We start from the raw sequence: 25,428 nt of genomic DNA, 5'->3' as shown, positions 1-25,428 counted from the left end.
TGTATGTATTATATATTTTAATTATCAGGGAAACAACCATCTTCATTTGGAAGTATTTATTACAACATTTAAAAATATTTCAAAAATAAAAGGGCAAGGTGCCTGGAACTACAGAACTGCTTTTAATCACTTCCACCAAGTGCAGGAATCCTCTCCACACCCTTAGAAGCAAGAGATTCTGGTGGGACTCATGGTGGATAGCTGACGGTCAATATTCTTCAGAAAATGGGTAATAAGGGTGATCAGCAGCACTGAAAAAGAAAGAGAGATATTCCTTTGCTAACTCAGTCCCAGGGTGTCAAAGGACTGTGAATCAGTCAGGATGGGCCAAAAACTCTTCAGGTTACAACCACACCCTTCCTTCCACCTCAACACGCAGACATGCAGCTCCTGGTGTATGTGCCCGATTCCCACACTCACGTGCAGTAGATCAAAGTTAGCCACAGGATGTAAGTGCTACAGCTAAAAGGTGGCGGTTATTTTGGCCCATGTGTCACTTTTGTCCCTGGATCATCAGAATGCTAATAGTGAAGACTTTGCTGCTCTTTTCAACAAATTCATTTAATAATTCAGGCTCCGTCCATTAAAGAACTTCTACTCTCTTGAGGAGATGAGATGTATGTTACCTGACCATACCTGCCAACTGTAATTACTGCTTTCAGAAATTAAGTTGGAATAAGCCGCTGGAGTCACTAGGGTCAATTAATTTCACAATCTATTTATATTTCAGTTTCATCAAATTACATAACTGAGGAAATGGAGTTACTGATAAGGATAAAATGCCAGTGGAGAGATACATCTGAAAGACAGATATAGTGACTTGGGAAAGGAATGTGCAGTTAAGGAAATATGCCGCTGGCCCCTCCAGGAGGAGGTGGAAGCGGGTCCACATTATGACTTTACCACACTTACCTTCATGGCCCCTCCTCCATAAAAAATATTAACATTACATTTTATAATTGTGTTAAGACACAAATAAATAGAGTTCAGGCTGGATTCATTATTACATGGTCATTATCAATATAACCATGCTTTTTTCCCAGAAATGTTAAAAAGGGCAAAATGTCCTATGGGTCGGTCCTAAGGAACGCTGTATCGCAAGGAACTGTTTTCAAGGACAAGAACAAGGCAGTTATTATCAGTAGTCGTCTGATCACCACTAGACCGAAAATTAGAAAACATTGTTTAGAATTAACTTTAATTCCTTCCTTCTCTGGATGTAATTATTGTTCCCCTTCCCTTCCTCATAAACACCCATTGCCTTTGTCTCCGAATCCGAATGTTATTTGGGCTTCTGCCTATACTACTGATTACCAAAACCTACTCTTACTGATCTCAATAGATGATTGTTGCTTCTTACTTTGAATGGGCTTTTATTTTTAGATTAGCACCTTAGAAAGTACAGTGGGCCATAGGAACTGTGCCTTCTGTGTCAAGTCGGTAAGTCACAGCTGGGTGAAGGTATACCAGGCACAGAATTGAGAGCATAATAGTCAGGAATTCATCATGGCAAAAACTTTGGCCATTTACCTATGGTCTCTCCTGGGCCCCATTCACACATCTGTTGGGTAAGAAACTGATCCTAGAATAAACTTCTTTTCTCATGTCTCCAGAAAGCTCTTGTTTTTCTACACCAGAAATAAGCCCTGTTTCCCTGATTTGAAAAAGCCAAGTACCCCTGCTAATCTGCCTGCTACAAAAAACAGTCTGGGAAAACAACCAAAAAATCACTTACAATGCAAGGTTAATATATCGGTAATTTTTGTTGAGGCCGTCAATGGCTTTCATGTCTTCTGAAGTCAATTCAAAGTCAAAAACCTGAAAAGACAGAAAGAGTTACATACACTATGGAATAGTACTCAGGCAACAACAAAATGGTTGGATCTTGAAAACATTATATGGAGTGAAATAAGTAAATCAGAAAAACCAAGAACTGCATGATTCCATACATAGGTGGGACATAAAAACAAGACTAAGAGACATTGACAAGAGTGTGATGGTTACGGAAGGTGGGAGCACAAAGAAAACTAGATAGAAGGTGACGAAGGACAATCTGACTTTGGGTGATGGGTATGCAATATAATTGAATGACAGGATAACCTGGACAACTTTTCTTTGAACATAGGTACCCTGATTTATTGATGTCACCCCATTAAAATTAATAAAAATTTATTTAAAAAAAAAAACACCTCTCCCCAAGGCAGCTAGCTTCCACCTGGGAACTGAGCACTTTCTGGCTGGACAGAGACAGGAGGGCATGGGGGAAGAGTCCCTGTCATCACTTCCGGGTGTACTGGCCTGAGAACTCTCCTGTGTTCTCCACTCCTCCTTTCCCATTCCCTCTCCTTCTTGGCTCCACTTCACAAAAGAAAGACTTCTGTAATTCATCGAATCCAAATCTTTTTATGTGAATTGTTTACAACAAAAAAAGAAAAAGAAATCTTTTTTGTTATTTTTTTTTAAACAAAGAGATAGTTGGATATTCTGGAAAAATACCTGCTGACTGGACCAAACTTGAGTCTGGTTTCCCCTCCCCCTCACACCCCCTAAAATTAGACGTGACCTGGAACATAAGCAAGTTTGGAAGGAAGAGCAACCCGTGTGAAGGCCTCAACAAGAAGCTGTTGACCTCTAGAAAAGCATTCGCTGATCAAGTATTCAACCACATGCCTGCTCATTCCCTCCCTATCATGTTTACTCCCCTATGAAAAAATCTTTCTGATTCATCTACGAGATACTTATAGATTCAACATTTAGGGAGTTCTTTCTTCTGAATTAGGAGAAATTTTTATTCATTCATTTGTCAGTTTATAAATTTATATGTAGCTTCCTACCTGCCAGGAGTTTGCCAGGAAAAAGATGCTAAAAGAAGACCCAGAGGGAGTCAAGGCATTCAGGATCTCACTGTCTAGAGAACACACTGACATAGAAACAAGTTTAGTTTAATAAGGAGAAAACTCCCTAACACAGCCATGCCAAGTACAATGGTGAGCCACAACTCTGCTGGGGTCCCAGTGGTTCAGCAAAGCAGCTAATCCTATTCGGGTTTGATACTGAAATACAAATAGGAGTTCATTATGTAGAGAAGATGAAAGAAAGGAACCAGGGTTGCAAAAGTCCTTACTGTATGTTAAGACACCTAAAATTGATAAAACAACAGAGATAAAATATACTCAGTGTCACACAACCAGGAAGCAGCAAATCTGCTTTGGAGCCATAAAACCTAAGACCGTGAAGCCAGTGTTTTCTCTCCCACTCTTCCAAGCTATCCCGACAGCACAGGGGAGAAATGCATGGGAATAAATGAACATGGGTACATGCTGGAAGGTGACAGACATGGCCCCCAGTACAGCACCCATTCCTCAATCTGGGGAGACGGTATTTAGCCTGTACCTGGAAGTTCTCTTTGATTCTTTTCTCATTGAAGCTCTTGGCCAGAACCACCACTCCCCGCTGCACTTGGTAGCGCAGGGCCACCTGAGCTGCACTTCTGTTGTGTTTCTTGGCAATGGCATTCAAGGTTGGGTCCTCCAGGAGAACAGGGCTAGCTTTGTCCACCCTGTGAACAAAACCAGAAAATGGGGATTTGAAGGATGTAGAGTGTGCTGCCTCTGTGTCCCTAATTTCCCAGACAACTGAAGAGAAACATTTGTTATGCAATATATCCATTAGTCAACATGTACAGCTAAGATTTATGCATGACAATCTCTAAAAATTTTATCACAAAATCACTTTTAAAACTATTTTTGGAGGATGACGTCAGAGTAATGGCGGGGTAGGAAGCGATACCGATAAATCTCCCCCAAAACTCAACAGGATCTTCAACCAGAAACAGAAAAACCTATCCTTGGAGCCTCCAGATGTTTTGCAATATACCCAAAGGTATGGTCCATCGAAAAATTGGCTAAATATATAACCAAACCCCGAAGGAAATAGGGAGTAAGAAATGCTCCGCCTTCCTCACTAACCTAAACAGGGCGGCTTTCTCTGGGAACCGTGAATATAGAAACTGAGGCGGGCAAAGGGGGTGAATAGATCCAGGCTGCGGCACAAACGGCCGAACCAGGCTGTGGCACGGAGATCCAAGCCGAGGAAAAACTGTTCCTGTGGCAACCCGGGCAATACAAGCTAACACTTGCGCCAAACCCAGACAAAGAAAGACAAGCGGGGCAGCCATTTTACTCGATCTCCTGGTCAGCGTGCGCAGAGAGTGGGCGAGAGATTTCTTTCAAAGCCCCAGGAGTGGGTGCCCGTGTTACCCCACAGAGAGGCAGAGTCAGAGGCCTTTGTGTGGGTCGAAAGCGGAATCTCTGGGCAGCCCCAGTGCCCTGGGAAAGCCGCGTATGGGAGGGAGCGAGAACTAATTCCAACGGTGGAACTTTTCCGTGCTGGTGGGGTTTCACACAGAGGGAAACGCAGCCGGCCTGATATCCTGGTCTGCGCGCGCAGATAGCGAGAGATTCCTCGGAGTGCCTCGGCAGTGCGCGCCTGTGTTATCGCACAGAGGGGCAGAGTCAGGGGCCTTTGTGTGGGCAAAAGCAGAATCTCAGGCCGCCCCAGCGATTACAAAAGCCGCGCACAAAGACAGAGCGAGAGCCAATTCCAACGCTGCAACTTTTCCATGCAGTTGGGGGTTTCACTCAGAGCGTGAGACTGCCAGCCAGATAGCCTGGTCTGCGCGCGCAGATAGTGAGCGAGAGTGTCCTCCAAGAGCCCTGGGAGTGGGCGCCTGCCTGTGTTACCGGACAGAGTGGCGGAGCCAGAGGTCTTTGAGTGGGTGGAGACCCCGCCTGATTATGCTAGCAGTTCTGACTGACTGAGCCTTACCCAGAGCCCTGTGCTGAGTGGAAATAGAGTGGGGAGTTGCCAGCTCTTTGAGCCTCTTACTATCCAGGCAGAGGCAGCAGCAACCCCATAGCTGAATTATCAGGCTACTAATTGAGGAAGGAAAGGCTAGGAGAAAGGCTCCAGGAACATGGACTCTCTCACTGGCAGAGCCTATAAATGCTAATGAGCCTTGACTGCCAACGAGACTAAAGTACAATACATGACATCGCCATAGAGACTTATCAACTGCAAACCTCTACCTAAGCGTGCCAAAGGGGCAGAACCAAGGGTACAGAGTCACCGACCAGGAAGAGGGAGAGAAAAGAAAAAGCAAGAAGATAACCTCTCAAAAATCAAGAATAATCGGCAGACTTTATAACCTATCCCATTTTATTATATTTGTTCGTTTGTTTCTCTTATCTTCATTCTTGATATTTTTTATTCCTCCTCCAATTTGGCCGATTAACTCTCTGCCGGTCTTACTCTCTCCTCTCCTTGAACTACATTACCCATAAGAGTTACATCTCCCATTATCTTTTCTTTCCTCTTCCTGTCTCTCTATGAGGGTTGCACTCCAAAACCCTTAACTCTCTCTCTCACTCTCTCTCCTCTTTTTTCTTTTTTCTTCTTTTAGTGGTTCCCTCTTTTTTTCTCTCTCTCTCTTTCTTTTCTCTATATTAGTTTCTTCCTTTCTCCTTTACATCTCCTCTCATTCAAACCTCAATAACAAACAAATTATCTTATCTGGGACTCAAACTTATGTTGGTGGCATTTTGGGGGGTTTTTGCTTCACCTTTTTAACTCACTAGCATTGCTCCCATCCCTGGCTCTCCATTTTATCTAGTTCTTTTTAATTTGTCCCCCCATTTTTCTGTTTCCCTCTTATTCCTCTCATCATAACTCTTAGTCAACCAACACCTAAAAGCAAATCATTTTATTCTTGACCCAAATTTTTTCCTTATTTGCTTTCTGTGGGTCCATACCCCCTTCTTTTTTCTTTCTTTTTTTTTTAGCTCCTTTATTACTTTTCTCCAATTCAGGCCCTCCATTAAAGGCATTGTTTGTTATAAATCACAGTTCACCACAAGATTTTCTCAAGAAAGAGGGGAGAGGACAGGAGAGGAAAAAAGGAGGGGGGAAATAATTTCCTTTTTTCTAATTTTAATTTTACTTTATTTTTCTTTATTTCATTATTAATTTTTTTTAAAAAAGACAACTCTTTGATTTTTTATTTTTTTTAACTTTTTATTCTTTATTAAATCTCATTAATACTATCAACAAAACCACCCTCAGATGCTATTAAAAAAGAGAAAATCAAATATCATGGATACAAAAGAAAGAGAAGTAACACAGATAAATGAGGGAAAATCTATGATGAAAAAATTTAATATATTGGAAACCTTGGAGCTAAATGACAGAGAATTCAAGATAGAAATCCTAAAAATCCTCCAAGATATACAAGAAAACACAGAAAGGCAATGTAGGGAGCTCAGAAAACAACTCAATGAACACAAAGAATATATTTCCAAGGAAATAGAAACTATAAAAACAAATCAAACAGAGCTGAAAAACTCAATTCATGAGCTGAAAAACAAAGTAACAAGCTTAGCTAATAGAACAGGTCAGATAGAAGAGATGATTAGTGAAATAGAAGACAAGCAACTTGAGGCACAACAGAGAGAAGAAGAAAGAGACTCAAAAGTTAAAAAAATGAGATAGCCCTACAAGAATTATCTGACTCCATCAAAAAGAATAACATAAGAATAATAGGTATATCAGAGGGAGAAGAGAGAAAATGGAATGGAGAACATACTCAAACAAATAATAGATGAGAACTTCCCAAGCCTGAGGAAAGAACTAAAGCCTCAAATTCAAGAAGCAAACAGAACTCCAAGTTTTCTTAACCCCAACAAACCTACTCCAAGGCACATCATAATAAAATTGGCACAAACCAATGGCAAAGAAAAAATTCTCAAGGCAGCCAGGGAAAAGAAGAATACAACATATAAAGGAAGGCCCATTAGATTATCATCAGATTTCTCAGCAGAAACTCTACAAGCTAGAAGAGAGTGGACCCCAACATTTAATGTCCTGAAAGAGAGGAACTTTCAGCCACAAATACTATACCCATCAAAGCTATCCTTCAAATGTGAAGGAGAAATAAAAACATTCACAGATACAGAAAAGATGAGGGAATTTATCATCAGAAAACCCCCACTCCAGGAATTACTAAAGGCGGTTCTCCAATCAGATACAAAGAACAAAAAGAAACAGAGCCACAAGTAAAAGCTCCATGAAAGAACACAATAAAACCAAATTTAAACTGTGACAACAACAAAAAGAAAGGGGGGGAGAAGATGGAGATTAAGAGTAGCAAAGGACGATGGAGTGCAAAAGTACTCACAAAATAGTTCGCTACAATAAACAGGGTAGGAACCCTTCTCATTACTTAAAGGTAACAACCATTAAAAAAAATCACCACAGAAGCACATGAGATAAAAAAAGATAACAACAGAGGAAAGATGTATGGAATACAACCAAATAAAAACAAAAGATAGAAAAATGAAAGAGAAGGATCAAACAAGACACAAAAATAACAGAAAGTAATCTATAAAATGGCAATAGGGAACTCAAAAGTGTCAATAAATACAATAAATGTAAACGGATTAAACTCACCAATAAAAAGGCACAGAGTAGCAGAATGGATTAAAAAAGAAAATCCAACTGTATGCTGCCTACAGGAAACTCATCTAAGTAACAAGGATAAAAACAAATTCAAAGTGAAAGGCTGGAAAACAATACTCCAAGCACATAACATCCAAAAAAAATCAGGCATAGCAATACTCATATCTGATAATGCTGACTAAAAGACAGCAAAAGTACTCAGAGACAAAAATGGCCATTTCATAATTAGCTAAGGGGACACTGAATCAAGAAGACATAACAATTCTTAATATATATGCACCAAACCAAGGAGCACCAAAATATATAAGACAGCTACTTATTGACTTTAAAACAAAAACTGACAAAAATACAATCATACTTGGAGACCTCAAGACACCGCTGACGGCTCTAGACCGGTCTTCCAAACAAAGAATCAACAAAGACATAGTGGCCTTAAACAAAACACTAGAGCACCTGGATATGATAGACATCTACAGGACATTTCATCCCAACGTGACTGAGTATACATTTTTCTCCAGTGTACATAGATCATTCTCAAGAATTGACCATATATTGGGCTACAAAAACAACATCAGCAAATTCAAAAAATCGAAGGTGTACCAAGCATATATTCTGATCATAAAGCCTTGAAACTAGAATTCAACTGCAAAAAAAGAGGAAAAAAATCCCCAAAAAATGTGGAAACTAAACAACATACTTTTAAAAAATGAATGGGTCAAAGAAGAAATAAGTGCAGAGATCAAAAGATATATACAGACTAATGAAAATGACAATACGACATATCAGAATCTATGGGATGCAGAAAAAGCAGTGATAAGAGGGAAGGTCATATCACTTCAGGCATATATGAACAAACAAGAGTGAGCCCAAGTGAACCACTTAACTTCACACCTTAAGGAACTAGAAAAAGAAGAACAAAGACAACCCAAAACCAGCCGAAGAAAGGAGATAATAAAAATCAGAGCAGAAATAAATAAATTAGAGAACAGAAAAACTATAGAAAAAAATAATAGAACAAGGAGCTGGTTCTTTGAAAAGATCAACAAAATTGACAAACCTTTGGCAAGACTTACCAAGGAAAAAAGAGAAAGAACTCATATAAACAAAATTCAAAATGAAAGAGGAGAAGTCACCACAGACACCGTAGATATACAAAGAATTATTGTAGAATACTATGAAAAACTTTATGCCACTAAATTCAACAACCTAGAAGAAATGGATAAATTCCTAGAACAATACAACCTTCCTAGACTGAGTCAAGAAGAAGCAGAAAGCCTAAACAGACCTATTAGTAGAGAAGAAATAGAAAAAACCATTAAAAACCTCCCCCAAAATAAAAGTCCAGGCCCTGACGGCTATACCAGCGAATTTTATCAAACATTCAAAGAAGACTTGGTTCCCATTCTACTGAAAGTCTTCCAAAAAATTGAAGAAGAAGCAATACTTCCAAACATATTTGACGAGGCCAACATAACCCTCATACCAAAACCAGGCAAGGATGGCACAAAAAAAGAAAACTACAGACCAATATCTCTAATGAATACAGATGCTAAAATACTAAACAAAATACTAGCAAATCGAATACAACAACATATTAAAAATACATCATGATCAAGTGGGATTCATCCAGAATCTCAAGGATGGTTCAACATACATAAAACGGTTAATGTACTACACCATATCAACAAAACAAAGAACAAAAACCACATGATCTTATCAATAGATGCAGAAAAGGCTTTCGATAAAATACAACACAATTTTATGTTTAAGACTCTCAACAAAATGGGTATAGAAGGAAAATATCTCAACATGATAAAGGCCATATATGATAAACCATCAGCTAACATTATATTAAATGGCACTAAACTGAAGTCTTTCCCCCTTAAATCAGGAACAAGACAGGGTTGTCCACTCTCTCCACTCTTATTTAATGTGGTACTAGAGGTTCTAGCCAGAGCAATCAGACAAGACAAAGAAATAAAAGGCATCCATATCGGAAAAGAAGACGTAAAGGTATCACTTTTTGCAGATGATATGATCCTATACATCGAAAACCCCAAAGAATCCACAAAAAGACTACTAGAAACAATAAGCCAATACAGTAAGGTCGCAGGATACAAAATTAACATACAGAAGTCAATAGCCTTTCTATATGCCAACAATGAAACAATTGAGAACGAACTCAAAAGAATAATCCCCTTCACGATTGCAACAAAAAAAATAAAATACTTAAGAATAAACATAACAAAGAATGTAAAGGACTTATATAATGAAAATTATAAACCATTGTTAAGTGAAATCGAAAAAGATATAATGAGATGGAAGAATATTCCTTGTTCTTGGTTAGGAAGAATAAATATAATCAAGATGGCTATATTACCCAAAGCAATATACAAATTTAATGCAATTCCCATCAAACTTCCATTGGCATTTTTTAAAGAAATAGAGCAAAAAATCATCAGATTTATATGGAATTATAAAAAACCCCGAATAGCCAAAGCAATCCTAAAGAAAAAGAATGAAGCTGGGGGCATTACAATACCTGACTTCAAACTATAGTATAGGGCCATGACAATCAAAACAGCATGGTATTGGCAGAAAAATAGACACTCAGACCAATGGAACAGAATAGAAAGTCCAGAAATACAACCATATATATACATAGTCAAATAATTTTTGATAAACGGGCCAACAGCACACAATGGAGAAAAGAAAGCCTCTTCAATAAATGGTGCTGGGAAAACTGGAAAGCCACATGCAAAAGAATGAAACTGGACTACAGTTTGTCCCCCTGTACTAAAATTAACTCAAAATGGATCAAAGATCTAAACATAAGACCTGAAACAATTAAGTACATAGAAGAAGACATAGGTACTCAACTCATGGACCTGGGTTTTAAAGAGCATTTTATGAATTTGACTCCACAGGTAAGAGAAGTGAAGGCAAAAATTAATGAATGGGACTGCATAAGACTAAGAAGTTTTTGCTCAGCAAGAGAAACTGATAACAAAATAAACAGAAAGCCAACTAAATGGGAAATGATATTTTCAAACAACAGCTCAGATAAGGGCCTAATATCCAAAATATACAAAGAACTCATAAAACTCAACAACAAACAAATAATCCAATAAAAAAATGGGAAGAGGATATGAACAAACACTTCTCCCAGGAAGAAATACAAATGGCCAACAGATATATGAAAAGATGCTCATCTTCTTTAGCTATTAGAGAAATGCAAATCAAAACTGCAATGAGATACCACCTCACACCTGTTCGATTAGCTATTATTAGCAAGACAGGTAATAGCAAATGTTGGAGAGGCTGTGGAGAAAAAGGAACCCTCATCCACTGTTGGTGGGAATGTAAAGTAGTACAACCATTATGGAAGAAAGTATGGTGGTTCCTCAAAAAACTGAAAATAGAACTACCTTATGACCCAGCAATCCCTCTACTGGGTATATACCTCCAAAACTCAGAAACATTGATACGTAAAGACACATGCAGCCCCATGTTCATTGAAGCATTGTTCACAGTGGCCAGGACATGAAAACAACCAAAAAGCCCGTCAATAGACGACTGGATAAAGAAGATTTGGCACATATACACTATGGAATACTACTCAGCCATAAGAAATGATGACATCGGATCATTTACAGCAAAATGGTGGGATCTTGATAACATAATACGAAGCGAAATAAGTAAATCAGAAAAAACCAGGAACTGCATTATTCCATACGTAGGTGGGACATAAAAGTGAAACTAAGAGACATTGATTACAGTGTGGTGGTTACAGGGGGGAGAGGGGAAAGGGAGAGGGAAAGGGGGAGGGGGAGGGGCACAAAGAAAACTAGATAGAAGGTGACAGAGGACAATCTGACTTTGGGTGATGGGTATGCAACATAATTGAACGACAAGATAATCTGGACTTGTTATCTTTGAATATATGTATCCTGATTTATTGATGTCGCCCCATTAAAAAAATAAAATTATTTAAAAAAAATATTTTTGGGTAGAATTTGAAGTTGATGGATGCATGCGTGAAACAAGAATGAAAGAACATCGATGACTGGAAGTTCAGTGAGGGCACTTGTTACACTATTGTGTTTGCTTTATTTATGTTTGAAGTTTTCCATAATAAAATGTTAAAACCTGCCTGACTGGTGGTGGCACAGTGGATGGAGCATAGACTTGGAACACTGATGTCCCAGGTTGGAAACCCCCAGGTCACCAGCTTAAGCGTGGGCTAACAGGCTTGAATATGAGATCATCAACATTATTCCTGGTCTTTGAATTGAGCAGAAAGGTCAGTGGCTTGAGCCCAAGGTCGTTAGCATGAGTAAGAGATTACTGGTTCGGCTGGAGCCACCCCACCCCCACCCCACTGAAGGCATAAACGAGAAGCAATCCATGAACAACTAAAGTGATACAATTAGGAGATGATGCTTATCATCCTTTTCCCTTCCTATCTGTGTCTCTGTCTGTCTCTCATGTGCACACCTAAAAAAAATGTTAAAACCTAATTTTAAAGAACTGTTTCATTACCAACAGAGTTGCTGACATAGGTCAACTCTGATATTCTTCTTACCAGCTTGGGTCTCTTTGGGTCCCCAGGGCACTGTAGGCAACAAGAACAATGTCCTTCGACTTGCAGAATTCCAGAAGTTTGCTCTGGTTGAGGTATGGGTGACATTCTACCTGTGAATTGTCGAGACAAGGAGGTATCAGAGTATATAAGCCCCATGTAAATTTGAAAAGCCTTTGAGGGGATACCCAATATATGCACTATATTTTTCAGGTTGGTCATTTTCTTATGCACCTTCTGAAATACCTTCAAAGCTATTGGTCTTCAGAAATAATAAAACAATTTTCTTGTTAATTTTTGTTAGTGTTTAAAATAATTAAAGACAGGCATAATGTTGTGACATCTATTTGTGCTTTTCTACATAAAAAAACACATTCCTTAGAAAAATGGCTGATTTCAATACAGGGCAAAAAAGCTGCAAATTGACCTGAAACATTTTACATTTTAGAAAACTCAGAAGACAGAAAGAACACTGAGGGTTGTCATCTGAAGAGGCATCTTCTGATTATAATGGTGATAATTTGAACATGAAAAGAAAGTAACTACATTTGTTGAAATTCAAGAATTCACAAAAACGTATATGTGATCCTCAAGTTTTTAGATGTAACTCCAATTTATAAGAAAAACAAGACGGTAATGTGTACAATTGTATCCCAGGGATCCATCAGTGAAGCCAATTGTGAGGAAAAGTTTAAAAGGAAAAATGTCTAGTTTCTCTCCCAAATGAATTAAGAGACAGAGAGGAGGAAGGAGTGAGAAATATATTTTAACATATTATGAGTTATTTTCTACAAATAGATTCCTAAAAGTAAATAACTAAGATGAAGAATATAAATATTTAAATGGTTTCTTGCATAATTTTCAAACACTTTTGAAAAAAGGGATATACAACTTTACAACAACATAGTGCTTGAGCATTAGCAGCATTGTTATTTAAAAAAATATATTTCTTTTAATTATGATTTATCCACTTCTTCACTTTGCACTGCTTTGCTTTTACCTGGCCTTCCCCCTTACCATTCTGAACCTGATCCTGAGAGGTTTTCCAGGAACTCCACCTCATAAAACCCCACACCCTTTTCATCCCTAGGTTGATTGGCTGCTCCCAGCAGGATTCACCCATGGCTCACACACCTTTTCATGTATCTTCTTTTGATTTCCTAACACCACATGCTCCTCATTTTCTTCCTCCCTGTCTGCCAACTTCTACTCAACCCCCTAACCAGAGCCTTAAATGTTGATTTTCCAACCCCTTCCCATTCATTCCTCGAACTTCCCTAGGAAAGGGAATCCATTTCAATGAGTTTAATTGCCACCCATAAAGCAAGGACTCCCAAACATGTACCTCTAGCACTGACTGCCTGTCTGAGCTACAGACCAACATTACAACCTGCCAACTTAGCTTCTCCACCCCAATATCTCCTGGGAAGCTCAAACCCATTTCAGAATAAATGCAGACAGAATCTTCCCACTCCACTCAACCTGTTCCTTCTCTGAAATTTCCAATTGCAATGAAAGGACCTATCATCTATGCAGCTGACATCAAGAAAGAGGATGTGAAGAGCAGAAAGTAAAGAAGTATCCATGGGCACAGGCTCACTTGGTTGCAGACGGGCTTGTACTTGAGCCCTGGCTTGTTCAGGATCATCTCCAGCAGTTTGCGATTGAAATTGGACACCCCGATGGACTTGGTTAAACCTGCATCCTTACACTTCTCCAGGGCCTGGGGAGAAAGGACATGCATGGCAAACCTTTAGTGAAGTATAGCTTTTCCACTTGACAGTGAACTTTTCAGAAACTGGAAATCTATCTTAACATACATAACAACTTATCTAAGCCAAACAGTTTTATCACTTGGGTATATCATTTCCTACAGTACGTTATTGCTATGTACACATAGCTCATGTCCTTGAATCTGTGACAGGCACACCAGGGCAATAAATAGACATTAAGATAATTTTAAATTCTGCTCAGCTCCCTGCCCCCATCCATGGTGCATATTTTGCTGTTAGGCACTTAATAGTTTCCAACAAATGGTGTCATAAGTAAGGGCAAAGGGAAACTCTTAGATTTTCTACTGCTAAAAGGTTTTTCTGCTTTTTTCTTAGAAAGGTGAAACAAGTGAATAGAATAGGGTGTAGAAAGGTAGGGTTCACTCTCTTCCTGATAAGGGGACAGCAGCTTCCCCTTCTCTGGTATGTTTATCTGTCTTGGGGTAGAGCTGTAATTAATTCCTCTAGAGTTTGCTTCTGATGATGCCCTTATTAAGGCTTACAGACTCAACCTGATCAGTGCGGCAAAGAAACCCTTCATACAGCCACAGAAGTTTACATTAAAAATAGACCTTAGTGGCCCTGGCCCGTTGGCTCAGTGGTGGAGCATCAGCCTGGCATGTGGAAGTCCCAGGTTCGATCCCTGCTCAGGGCACAAGGATTGCTTCTCCACCCTTCCCCCTCTCCTTCCTCTCTGTCTCTCTCTTTCCCTCCTTCAACCAAGGCTCCATTGGAGCAAAGTTGGCCCAGCTGCTGAGGATGGTTCCATGGTCTCTACCTTAGGTACTAGAATGGCTTTTGTTGCAACAGAGCAAAAACCCAGATGGGCATAGTATCGCCCCCTTGTGGGCATGCCAGATGGATCCTGGTCAAACACATGTGGGAGTCTGTCAGACTGCCTCCCCGCTTCTAACTTTGAAAAAATACAAAAAATAAAAAAATAGACCTTAGCTATGATCTTATTCCACTCCCTGGCTTTATAGAATTGAACACAGGTACAGAGGAGTTCAATGACATGAGAGCAGAAAGCAAATGGGGTGACAACCCATTTCATCTAACCCTTGTGCATTGATGTCTACCTCGTCACAGTGCCTTTTGATGGCAGTTGCAAAACTTACCTCCCATGTATCACGCAGGTCCACAGTCTCTAAAATAACCTTCCCACTGGCATCCTTTGGTAAAAGCTCCTCTCCAGGCTACAATACAGAGGGGAGAGAGGATGAAGAAGGATATTTTTTTATATATAAATTATTTTTTACTTTTTTTATTTATTCATTTTAGAGAGGAGAGAAAAAGGGAGAGAGAGAGAGTCAGAGAGGGAAAGAGAGGAGAGAGAGAGACAGAGAGAGAAGGTGGGGAGGAGCTGGAAGCATCAACTCCCATATGTGCCTTGACCAGGCAAGCCCAGGGTTTCAAACCTGTGACTTCAGCATTTCCAGGTCAACGCTTAATCCACTGCGCCACTACATGCCAGGCCAAAGAAGAATATTTTAAAAGAATGTTCTTCCTGGTGCCTAGATAGTTGATAATACAAACTACAAGAGGCTGTTATTACTAAGCAGAGAGAGAGAAAGAGCGATGTGTAAGAGAATACATTGGGCGAAAGGAAGATCAGAATCACCTGAGAGACTATAGCAAAGTACCTTGGCCTCAACCACATCCACCCTCTTACCCACAAACTCCCCAAAAAATCTTCACTAAGAACGAGTTCTTCTAGAGTCAGAATTGATTTTGTTTCACAAGGACAGGCTGGTTTGGCTGACGGGACTTTCCCTTACTAGTAAGAATATGTTTCAGTCTCAATTGATGATAACCCAATTAAGAGAGAGTGAGAACACCAGATGTGCTCAGCAAATGTCCACTGTGATAGGAGGCTGGACAAGCAATGTCCAGAGGAGCCCATTTGTGCAATATGGTCCACCCCAAGAAGCTTCTCTCTTGACTGGGTGGGAAGGTTCATATACAAGAGACCCTCTTCTTAAAGACATGTGGACTTTCTATTGTGTCTCTTACTACCTTTTGTAACTCAGGAATCTTGAGGACCCTGATCACTAAAGCACTACAGACAGAAACACATCACCTAGACATGAGGGCAGTGTTCTGAACGCTTTGAAGTGGAGGCAGTGAGCTCATTGAATTTCTATCTTATTGAAAACTATAGGATAAGAATAAAATGTCTCGATAGTGAGGTGACAAAACTGTCAATAAGAGTCGTAAATCTTTTAGCAGTTCTATCCAACACACTCACATCTACCTCTCATAGGAAGATCTCCCAAAATCTAGATGGAGTGAGATAATGGAGGTGCAACAGCAGTTGTGAATGTTCTTGATACCAACAAGGAAAACTAAAGCTGACCTTCATAGCTATTGGCACATGAATTATGAAGAGATCTACATAGTCCAGTTCAAGTTTCTTCAATGATCTTTCCAGGGCCTGTCGAACCAATTCTGGTCGAAGGAAAGTAGACCAAAGCTGCAGTAACCAAAAGAAACAAATAAACAAAAAATTGCTTATGATTCACACATTTGGGAACCAAAATTAACATCCTAGTTAAGAGACACTGCTGGTCTCAGAAAAAGAAGTTCTGGGGCTAAATTTATGTTACTTAGTACAAATGAGGCTCTTAGTATAAATGAGAACACTGAGATTTATTTGAGTGATTGTAAGAATACTGTGAAGAAAACTTCACTGGGCCAGGAAAAGCAACCTAATTCTTTTAGGGATTAGAAAACTCATGACTGAAAAGAGAGTCAAGGAATGTTAGGCAAGGGGAAGTAGAATCTACTGCCCTACATAATAAATGCCTGGAAACAGGGCTGCTGAAAGGTCCACATTCTGGAAACGAGTCATCATTGATGGGAACACACACAGGACCATTCTGCAATCTTTATGTTGGAAGCAGGGTTTTCCACAGAAGGAAATTGTTACAAAATTTGGTAAATCAGTGCTGCTTTAGGAACAGTATTTCTTAGTGTGGCTCATCTCTTGGATAATGTGTCAACCTCACTTGGATATGTCCTGAGAGAATTTTCTGCAGAATGAGAGGCATGAACCACTCTATAGTGGCTTGGTCAATTCACACAGCAGGGGAAAATTGTAAGCATCTTTATTTGTGCATGTCTTTCAGGTGAATGCTGGCCTGTGTTTGGAAACGCTGAGCAACTATGTCCCACCCTTAACACAGTCCAGAGAAGAGCCATTCTTTTCTGCTTTGTGTTTTTATATAATGGACTTTTACGATGTTAAGAGGTAAATAAATAATTCAATTCAAGACCAAAGTTTGTTTTTACAAAATAACGCATCTGCTCTGACAGTGACTTCTGGTCACTCGCCCACAGCACCTTGGTGGTGTAGAATATGTCCTCTCTCTTCACTGTGCCATCCGCAATCTTCTCTCGGATAGCCTTGCCAACTTCCTCCTCGTTTTCATATAAGTATGCTGCATCGATGTGACGGAAACCTACATCAATTGCCACTATGGTGGCATCAGTAGCCTTGCTCTTAGGAACCTGTAACATATGAATAAGGAGGGTTGACAATTGGCCTGACTCAAAGAGAAGCAATTTATTTCCTTTAGAGCATGTTCACCTGCTGTTTCTACATGTATCCTGTTCCCTTTTTTGATGGGGCAAGACTTGGTAACAAACCTGTATTCTGGGGCATGGATTAAACCCCAATATAACCTCTAATTTAAAATAAATTAGTGAAAATGGCTTCTCCATGCAATCTGGACAATCAAGCCATTCAATACAGAATTTGTTCAACAGGCCCAAGAATATATTAGCATTCAGCACAATCTCTCATTCTCACTCTCAATTTCCCACATGGAGAATTCATGTTGCCTACTGGCAGAACTATAGGATCTTCCAGCTTAAAGAAGATGGTTCCCCGTGGAGAAAAACTTAATTAGGTAACACAGAAAGGATTCCACGTAAAACAATGCCATGGCTTCTCCCCAGTCCTTCAGAGTCCATGTACCAGGATATGCTGAGTTTGAAAAGAAATGACTATAAGAACAGTGGTCATTAATCCTGCTTTTCAGAAGAAGCATGGCCCCTATAAAATGGTGGTAGGGAGGAGCATGTCTAGAGTTCAGGAAAGTCACTATGGCACCTCTTGGTGCTTCCATGCCTGGCAATAACCATGAAGAACAATGTTACCACTTACCACCAGGTGTGGTAACCAGGTGCTCAGACCTGGCAGTGATTACCCCATTAGAGAAGCAGCTTAGGCCAACAGAGCATGACTGGGATCTAGAATGGCTGGCACAGGGGACAAGGAAAATTATAATGGCCTTGGACCAACTGGAGCTAGTCTTGGTTTGTTGTTGTTATTGTATACATACACAGACAGATTATTTAATGACAAGATCATGAATATTTTTTAATCTTGCTTTAACTTTTAAATTAATTCCCGTTTTTTCACAGGAAAACATTAAAACCCCTCTGCCTGAAGTCCATTCTCTCTACATCAGGCAATGTTTTGTCCTCTGTCTTCAGTCCTCTGTGCCTTCTGTTTCACTATGGGTGCTATGTGAGGCCACCCCTTGATCAGCATCAGACATTTTGTGAGCACACTGAAGAGGAAGCATGTGACTTCTACTTAAATGACGCCAATCCCACCGTTCATTAGAATGCCTGTGTCTGATATCAAGCCTTGCTTAAGATCAACTCACCTCCTCCTGATGCCTCCCCAGAACACCTCAGCTCACATAACCCTCCCTCATCCTGAATAGCTCCACTTCCACTGGCATTTAGAGATATGATATCGAGCATTGTTAGGTGGCTTTTCAGCTTGCATCAACTGTCTTTCTCTAGTTGTCAAGATGCCAGAGAGCAGAAATTAATTCGGTGCAAACTCCCTCCCTGCTAGGGTAGATTTTAACATCAAGTAGAAGTTTGCTTTTGACTGTTAAATTGGTTAATAATTGATTTAGTAATTAATAATTACATATTCTACCTGGATTGTTTTGAGAGTCATACACATGAAATAAAAACTATTGTTTTTTTTCTGCCCACCAAGCCAAACACTGGTTTATTAACTTTAATATTGATTTTAGCCTCTGAGGTCACTATAATCAACATGTTGATTGCACATACAGGGTTACATGAGGCTGTCCTCTGGTCAGCATTGGAACTTCTGTGAAAAGACTGAGAGGACAGGACACCTGAGCCAAACCCAGGAAAACCTAAAGCAAGAGTGGTTGGAGGCCGAAGGAGATGCCCAGAGAACTGGCTGCTGCTTCTCACCTCAACACACAGGTGCTGTTGGTGGGCAGAGTCACCCAGACATTTACACAGCCTGCCTCAATTTCTAATGATAGATGTTTAACTGACTAAATCTGAGACACTGAGTTTGCACGTTTCCCAGAAAAAGAACCTGACCGAATAAAAGAAGTCACATGCAGGATCCCTGGCGCATGCTTCCTGCTCCTGCCAACACTCACAGTAAATAGTTGCTGAGTCAGGGGAGTTGCAATTAGAAAAAAAACTCTGATGAGAATGTGAAAGATGCTTCTTTTACACTTTTTTACCTTTTGTACTGTACTAAGCAGATGTACCTGTTACTTTTATTCTTGTGAGGGAGATATGAGATATTTTGTTCTATTCTCTGTCTTTAACAAGAGTAATGAAAGTTGACTGTAATAATTATAAGACATAACCTGTTCTTAAGCTGTAACAGTGAATACATGGATAATTGTGTCATTGAAAATCAACTGGCCCTGTCTGACAGCTATTAGCTATCGATATTTTATGTCATAGCTCTACCAAGATAGAATGGAATGGTCTCTGTCACTTATGGAGTATTCTCACTTATGCAATCCCAAAGTTGTCCCTCCCCAACCTTGACTACAGTTTGGCACTTTAAATGTATTGCTGTCAACCATGGGGATGTGTGAATAATAAATCTGATGAGAAGCACAATTCCGTCTACATTGTAACTTATACCTCCTCAGATTCGCTTTCTAAATGCCCAACATTTCAAGGCCTGGCCAGGTTGTTCAAAGGATAAAGCATCGAACCTGTGCAGCAGGGGCTGCAGGTTCAAATTTGGGTCAGGGCACATGAGAGAAGCAATCAATGAGTACACAAATAAATGGAACAACCATGCAAAACAACAAGTTGATGGTTCTCTCTCTCTCTCAATCTTCTCCCCCTCTTTCTCAAATCAATGGAAAAATTAAAATAAGTAAATAAATAAATAAATGCTTAACGCTTTTAATAACAGTGGCTTCTTATATAACAGAGATTTTAATGACAAATTCTCTAGCAAATACGTTCAGCCCCACTACCTCACAAAAAGAACCATGTTAGCTGTCCTCTCCTCCTCAGCCCCCTGACCATCAGTTCTCAGAAAGAGCAGAATGACTCTGACCAAGGAGATGTGTCCAAGGAGAGCTTCCAAGCTTATATTCAAAACAAGAGAGAAATAAGATGAATCATGGTACTTACCTGGGCTAGCTGTTGCTGAATTGAAGAAAATAATGTAGGTAAAGTATTTGAAATATATGGTAAGCATTCTATGTACATTAAGTTACCAAAAAATAACAGTAATATTGATAATAATAGATATAATCCACCCACAGAAGTATCATGTCTGACTCCCCAGATTCAACAGCTCATCATTCCATTTATTTTATTTATTTTTTAACAGAGACAAGAGAGAGAGACATGAGACATGAACAGATAAAGAAAAACAGGAAAGGAGAGACTCATCTCTTTGCATCAATTCTCTGTTGCAGCTCCTTAGGAGGTTATAGCAGAGTGAGTGACCCCTTGCTCAAGCCAGAGACCTTGGGCTTCAAGCCAGTGACTTCTGGACAGAACAAGTGACCCATTGCTCAAGCCAGTGACCTTTGAGCTCAAGCCAGTGATGATAAGGCTATAATCTCATGCTCAAGCCAGTACCCCTGCTCAAGCTGGATAAGCACTGGAGTTTAAAACCCAATTCCTATGTGTCCCAATACAAAACTTTATCCACTGCACCACTGACTGGTCAGGCTCATCATTTCATTTAGTACAAAATCAGAGGTGGTAAAATGGAGGCCTCACGAATCCTTCCAAATCACCTACTATGTACTAGGCCCTTCTAAGGCTGTTTGCATCCTACTCCTGGTCCCCTGAGTTTCACTTACACCTTCAGAAGCAGCAGTGCCAAGTCCAAGCACTGGCATGAAGTGCCCATCATTCAATTTCACAGAACGACTACGTTTGGGGTTCATCACTGTTTACAGTCCTGGTGAAGCTGACTCTGTCTTTCCGTTCTTTTCTGGACTGCAACAGAAATAGAAGATAAGGCTCCAGCATTTTTTATTTATGCCAATCACAAGCAAGGCGGCACTGGGATGGCAGCTGTCCAGGGTTACGTAATGAAATGAACGTTACACTGACTTCCTTATTCTTCTTCCAGCTCCCTGCAGGCACAGTGCACACAGCTCCCAGGAAAAGTGTACGGAAATGTCATGCATATTATAGGAGTTAGCATGTTCTCTCTGGCATTGCTCACCCTGAATTCCTAAGTTAAAAAAGAAATAAGTAAATAACCATGTCAAGTTGTCTGTGATAATCACAGCAGACTTACTCCACAAGATGCAAAATAGTCATTAGTCATTTTTAAACACTAAGTCTACTATAGTAGTTGAGTTGTTTTTACTCTTCATGTGGTTAAAATACCATTTTTAAAAAAGATACTATTCAGAATTTCCTGAACAGAGCTCCATGGTTGGTCCCAAACTCACATATAACAAAATTCCCTAGCAACCCACACCATCTAGTTTCCTTATCTTTTCCCCCTGAATCAAGACTTCATTCCATCCTCTGATTCTGTATCTTGTTTCTTGAATAATTTTGACAAGAAAAAATAGCCAGAAATCTAGGATGAATTTCAGTAGTTCTGCTTCCTTTCAGCTACGCCTCCTCCTGAAACAGCCTACTCAATCTCCCCTCATGCGCGTCAGCGTTATGAATTCTGACTCACCCTAAAAGTCCGTGCTCCTGCCTACATCTTATATGATCTCGCTGGAGGGGTAATCAATCTTGTGTGCACTCACATGGTGACAGAATCAATTAATGCAGTTCAAAAAGACATATTAGTGAGATTATACTCTCAACTAATCAGAAATTTCTGCTAGATAGTAAAATCCCTAAATGTTGCTTTGTTTAATGTTAGCATTAGGCCGTGTTTTCCCATCCTGTATTCATTTGTGCAGTTGCTGTGTTGCAGCCAACCACAAGATGTATCAATAGATTTCATCTTATTTTCAACCCATTCCTCTGGCTGGTCATGGTCAAAATTCTGATTCCATTATTCCATGTATTTAGTATTTATCACAACTATTAATTTGATGAGTATGCTTTTTATATTTTTATTGTAAAATAAGGGCTAAATCTCATGTCAGATCCTAAGAAAATTCTCATATTTGATATTAATGGCCTTGAGTACATCATTCCACAGGTTATAAATTTGTCTAATAGCCCCTGCAATAATTACCTGTATTTTGCACTAAACGTCTAAAGTTCAGAGACAAGATTTTTTTTCTTACTTCCTGGTTCAGGAGCCCAGGAACTTTGTTAGTGAGAAATAATGGCTCGATTTCTTCCTTAGTCAAGTCATACTACGCTACCAGGCTCTCTGCTTCTCTTTTTAAAAACTCATAAAACTTGCATTTAAACATTATCCTAAAACATTTCTAGAGGTTGATATCATGCCTGACAGCATATGGTTTTCAGAATCTATCTTCCCTTTCCAACTGGGAATATATTTAGTGGTTACTTCCGATACTTCTATTTTTGAACGGTTCTCAAAGGTTACCAATCTGAGAGGACGCTCTCATGGAGCTCATGGTCCATTAGGGGAGCAGTGGGCACTTCCAGATGGCCTCAGTGGTCCCTGCCTCCCTATATTCATGCCTTCCTGTAACACTCCATCCTTGAATGTATATAGTACTTACGACCTGCTTAAAAGAAATAAAATATTATAAAATCAAAGATATGATTTCTATAATTAGGTGACACAAGATTGTGATGTCTACCTTGCTATCGAGTCTGTTGTTTCTCAGCTTGCATACTTTGATAAAATAAGGGGCCATGTTTGGAAAGGCCCATGTGGCAAGGAGTTGCATGTAGCCTTTTGACACCAGCTGGCATGAACTGAGACCTTCATTCTGACAGCTCGCAAGTAACTGAACTGTGCCAATCACCATCTTGGAAGTGTGACTGGAAAGAAGATCTGGCCATTTGAGTAGGCCTAGAGCCAGCTGGTATCATGTCGGTTCTTGACTTCATGCAGAAAAAAATTTCACATAACAAGTTTGGGTGATTTTGGGAGTATGTTTATTAAAGCTGGGACAGTGAAACACTGGAAGGATTTAAGGTAAAAGAAGCAATAGTAAAGTGCCTAGGCATTGTTCTGCTTTTTCTTCCTAGGAACGTTATAAGAAAGAAGTGAGCAAAGGTAGGGTTGTTGTTGACTCTCTGGGAAGTGAAGGTCACAGTGATAGAAGCGAGCCAAAGCGGAACTGCTGTTAGTTCACTGGAAAGTCTGAGAAAAAGGGGCTGTAGAGTAAGGCTCAGGGGATGAGCCCAGAACAAGCTGCCACTGCCCCCCTGCTCCCCTGTTTTCAAGTCTCATGGGTACTTTATTGTTTAGGGGAAATGAAGTAAAAAGTTCACGCACAAAAAAGGGCAGGGTCATGCTCTAGAGTAGACCAAATCCATGCTGGGTTTTTGTTTTGAGAGTTTTTATCTTTTTTCTGCAAGTGAGAGTGTTAAGTCAGACCCCCAGAAAAACACTCACTAGCTATCCAGATATGCCCTTCAACATGCTGATTCATCAAAATGAGTGCATAGGAATTATTGTTTGATTATTCTTTGATCAGATTTACTGTTTTAACTTTTATCTTGGGTCTCTCTGATTCTATTTATATTTTTGTTATTTGTTCTACTGATTTCATCCATCCTTGGGATTGGCTGATACAAACAGCATTAATTGGGTCTCTGACCATGATTTCCCTGACCAGGGTGATTGAAGTTATTCACTCTATGGTCAGAGAGGAGAGGTGCAAACCTTTTGTTCTCAAGCGCATTTGGTTAGGGAAGATAAGGTCTTGAGATTCACTAACTGGCTGCAAAATAATCAAATTAGTTAGCCTTGCTCATCCTGTCTCAGTTTCTCGACTCCACTTGCCCAAGATCTTTCCTATTTTCTTATTATCCTGCCTCAGAAGTAGACCCTTCCCCAGTTCAGCCTTAAGATGTGACCCCAGCTTTCGCTGACACTTTCATTGCCAGCCACTGAGGAATCTGAGTGGAAGACCTAGTTCAGCTGTGCCATGCTGCATAACACATTTTTCCAAACTGGCAACTTAAAGCTAATCCAGGGTGACAGATATAATGGCACTTAAAGTTCAGCATAAGGAGACAAGACATATAGATTCCTAGAACATGTGAGAGAAAGTGGGTATCCCAGCCCGTGTGTAATAGAGATGCTTTCAGAATGTGACCTCTGCATGGTTTCAGGATGACTTATAAATATTTAAGAATTGTATAAACATGTATTTTACTTAACATTACATATTTAATTGAGTATCTATAATACACAAGATGTGGTTGTAAGCATTATGTACAAAATAGACAAAGAATATATCTGCCCTTTAGGTAGTAATGTTTCAGTAATCAGAAAATAAACTAATTAATATACAGAAGGAAGATCATATTACATGCTAAAAATACTGAGAGAACTAGCTACTTCAGATTGTCACTACGTGTGAAGAGAAATCTATGTGATTTTTCTTGATCTGTACCACAGATGCCTCACCTTTGTCTTCTTCTGAGAACCTGCCCCACCATTTCTCACCTTCTAGATGTTTGTGCACTTTGTCCCCACCTCACTTATTCCTCCTTCAATTTCCAGTGTAAGCAAGGACTGAACAATGACAGCTAGCCACATGCCTGAGTCCTCCAGAGCTAAGTAAGATTTTTTTCTCCTCCCAGAGCAGAGTCCAGTTATCAGCATCACACTAGTACTGTGCTGAGGGAGAGGCGGGCTGGGCTTTCTCTCAGGGCCCAGCAGCGATAGTAAGTCAATTACCCTGCAAGGAAAACGGGTGTGCCAACCTTTCAGTATCAAGTATTATCTGAAAAAAGGCAGGATTTTTTTAAAGTATATTGATAGAAAGAATAAGAGTTATGATGGATGCCAAAGCTAATAGGAGCTGGATGGAGTCCCAGTAATTCTAAAGAAGATTTAACCAAATTGAGGACAAAGTTCAATTTGGTCTCTGATTCTGAAATAAAGTGTGACTCAGGATGAGAAAAGTATTCACATTGCATGGGAGTAAAATGTCACACACGGACAGAATCCTCCCTCAACAGGGTGAGGTAATCCATTGAGAAGCAGCAAAAAGAAAATTTGCTGAATAAGAGGCAGGGAGGAACCTGTTTCAGCCTGACTTCACCACCCACACAAGCAGAGCAGATAAAGATATTGCCTTACGACCCTTGCCAAGTTCTCAGCTAGGAGAGCATCTGGACATACATGTCTTGATCTCCCAGATGAAGTCT

General features: G+C 39.8%; 1 protein-coding gene across 1 annotated transcript; it reads right to left on the bottom strand.

The window, feature by feature from the left end:
• Positions 1–41: 41 nt before the first annotated feature.
• LOC136306245 (aldo-keto reductase family 1 member C15-like) lies at positions 42–21,278 on the bottom strand. Its single transcript, XM_066232636.1, has 10 exons — positions 21,259–21,278; positions 21,003–21,141; positions 17,209–17,376; positions 16,223–16,339; positions 14,985–15,062; positions 13,695–13,817; positions 12,098–12,207; positions 3,394–3,559; positions 1,736–1,818; positions 42–251 (listed from the first exon to the last, which is right to left on the bottom strand). The coding sequence occupies exons 2-10, from the start codon at positions 21,087–21,089 to the stop codon at positions 209–211; spliced, it is 975 nt and encodes a 324-aa protein (XP_066088733.1). The 5' UTR covers positions 21,090–21,141; positions 21,259–21,278; the 3' UTR covers positions 42–208.
• Positions 21,279–25,428: the final 4,150 nt, after the last annotated feature.

The sequence above is a fragment of the Saccopteryx bilineata genome, chromosome 5 (assembly GCF_036850765.1).
Source record: "Saccopteryx bilineata isolate mSacBil1 chromosome 5, mSacBil1_pri_phased_curated, whole genome shotgun sequence".
Taxonomy (NCBI): Eukaryota; Metazoa; Chordata; class Mammalia; order Chiroptera; family Emballonuridae; genus Saccopteryx; species Saccopteryx bilineata.
This window is presented reverse-complemented; position numbering and strand designations above follow the sequence as displayed.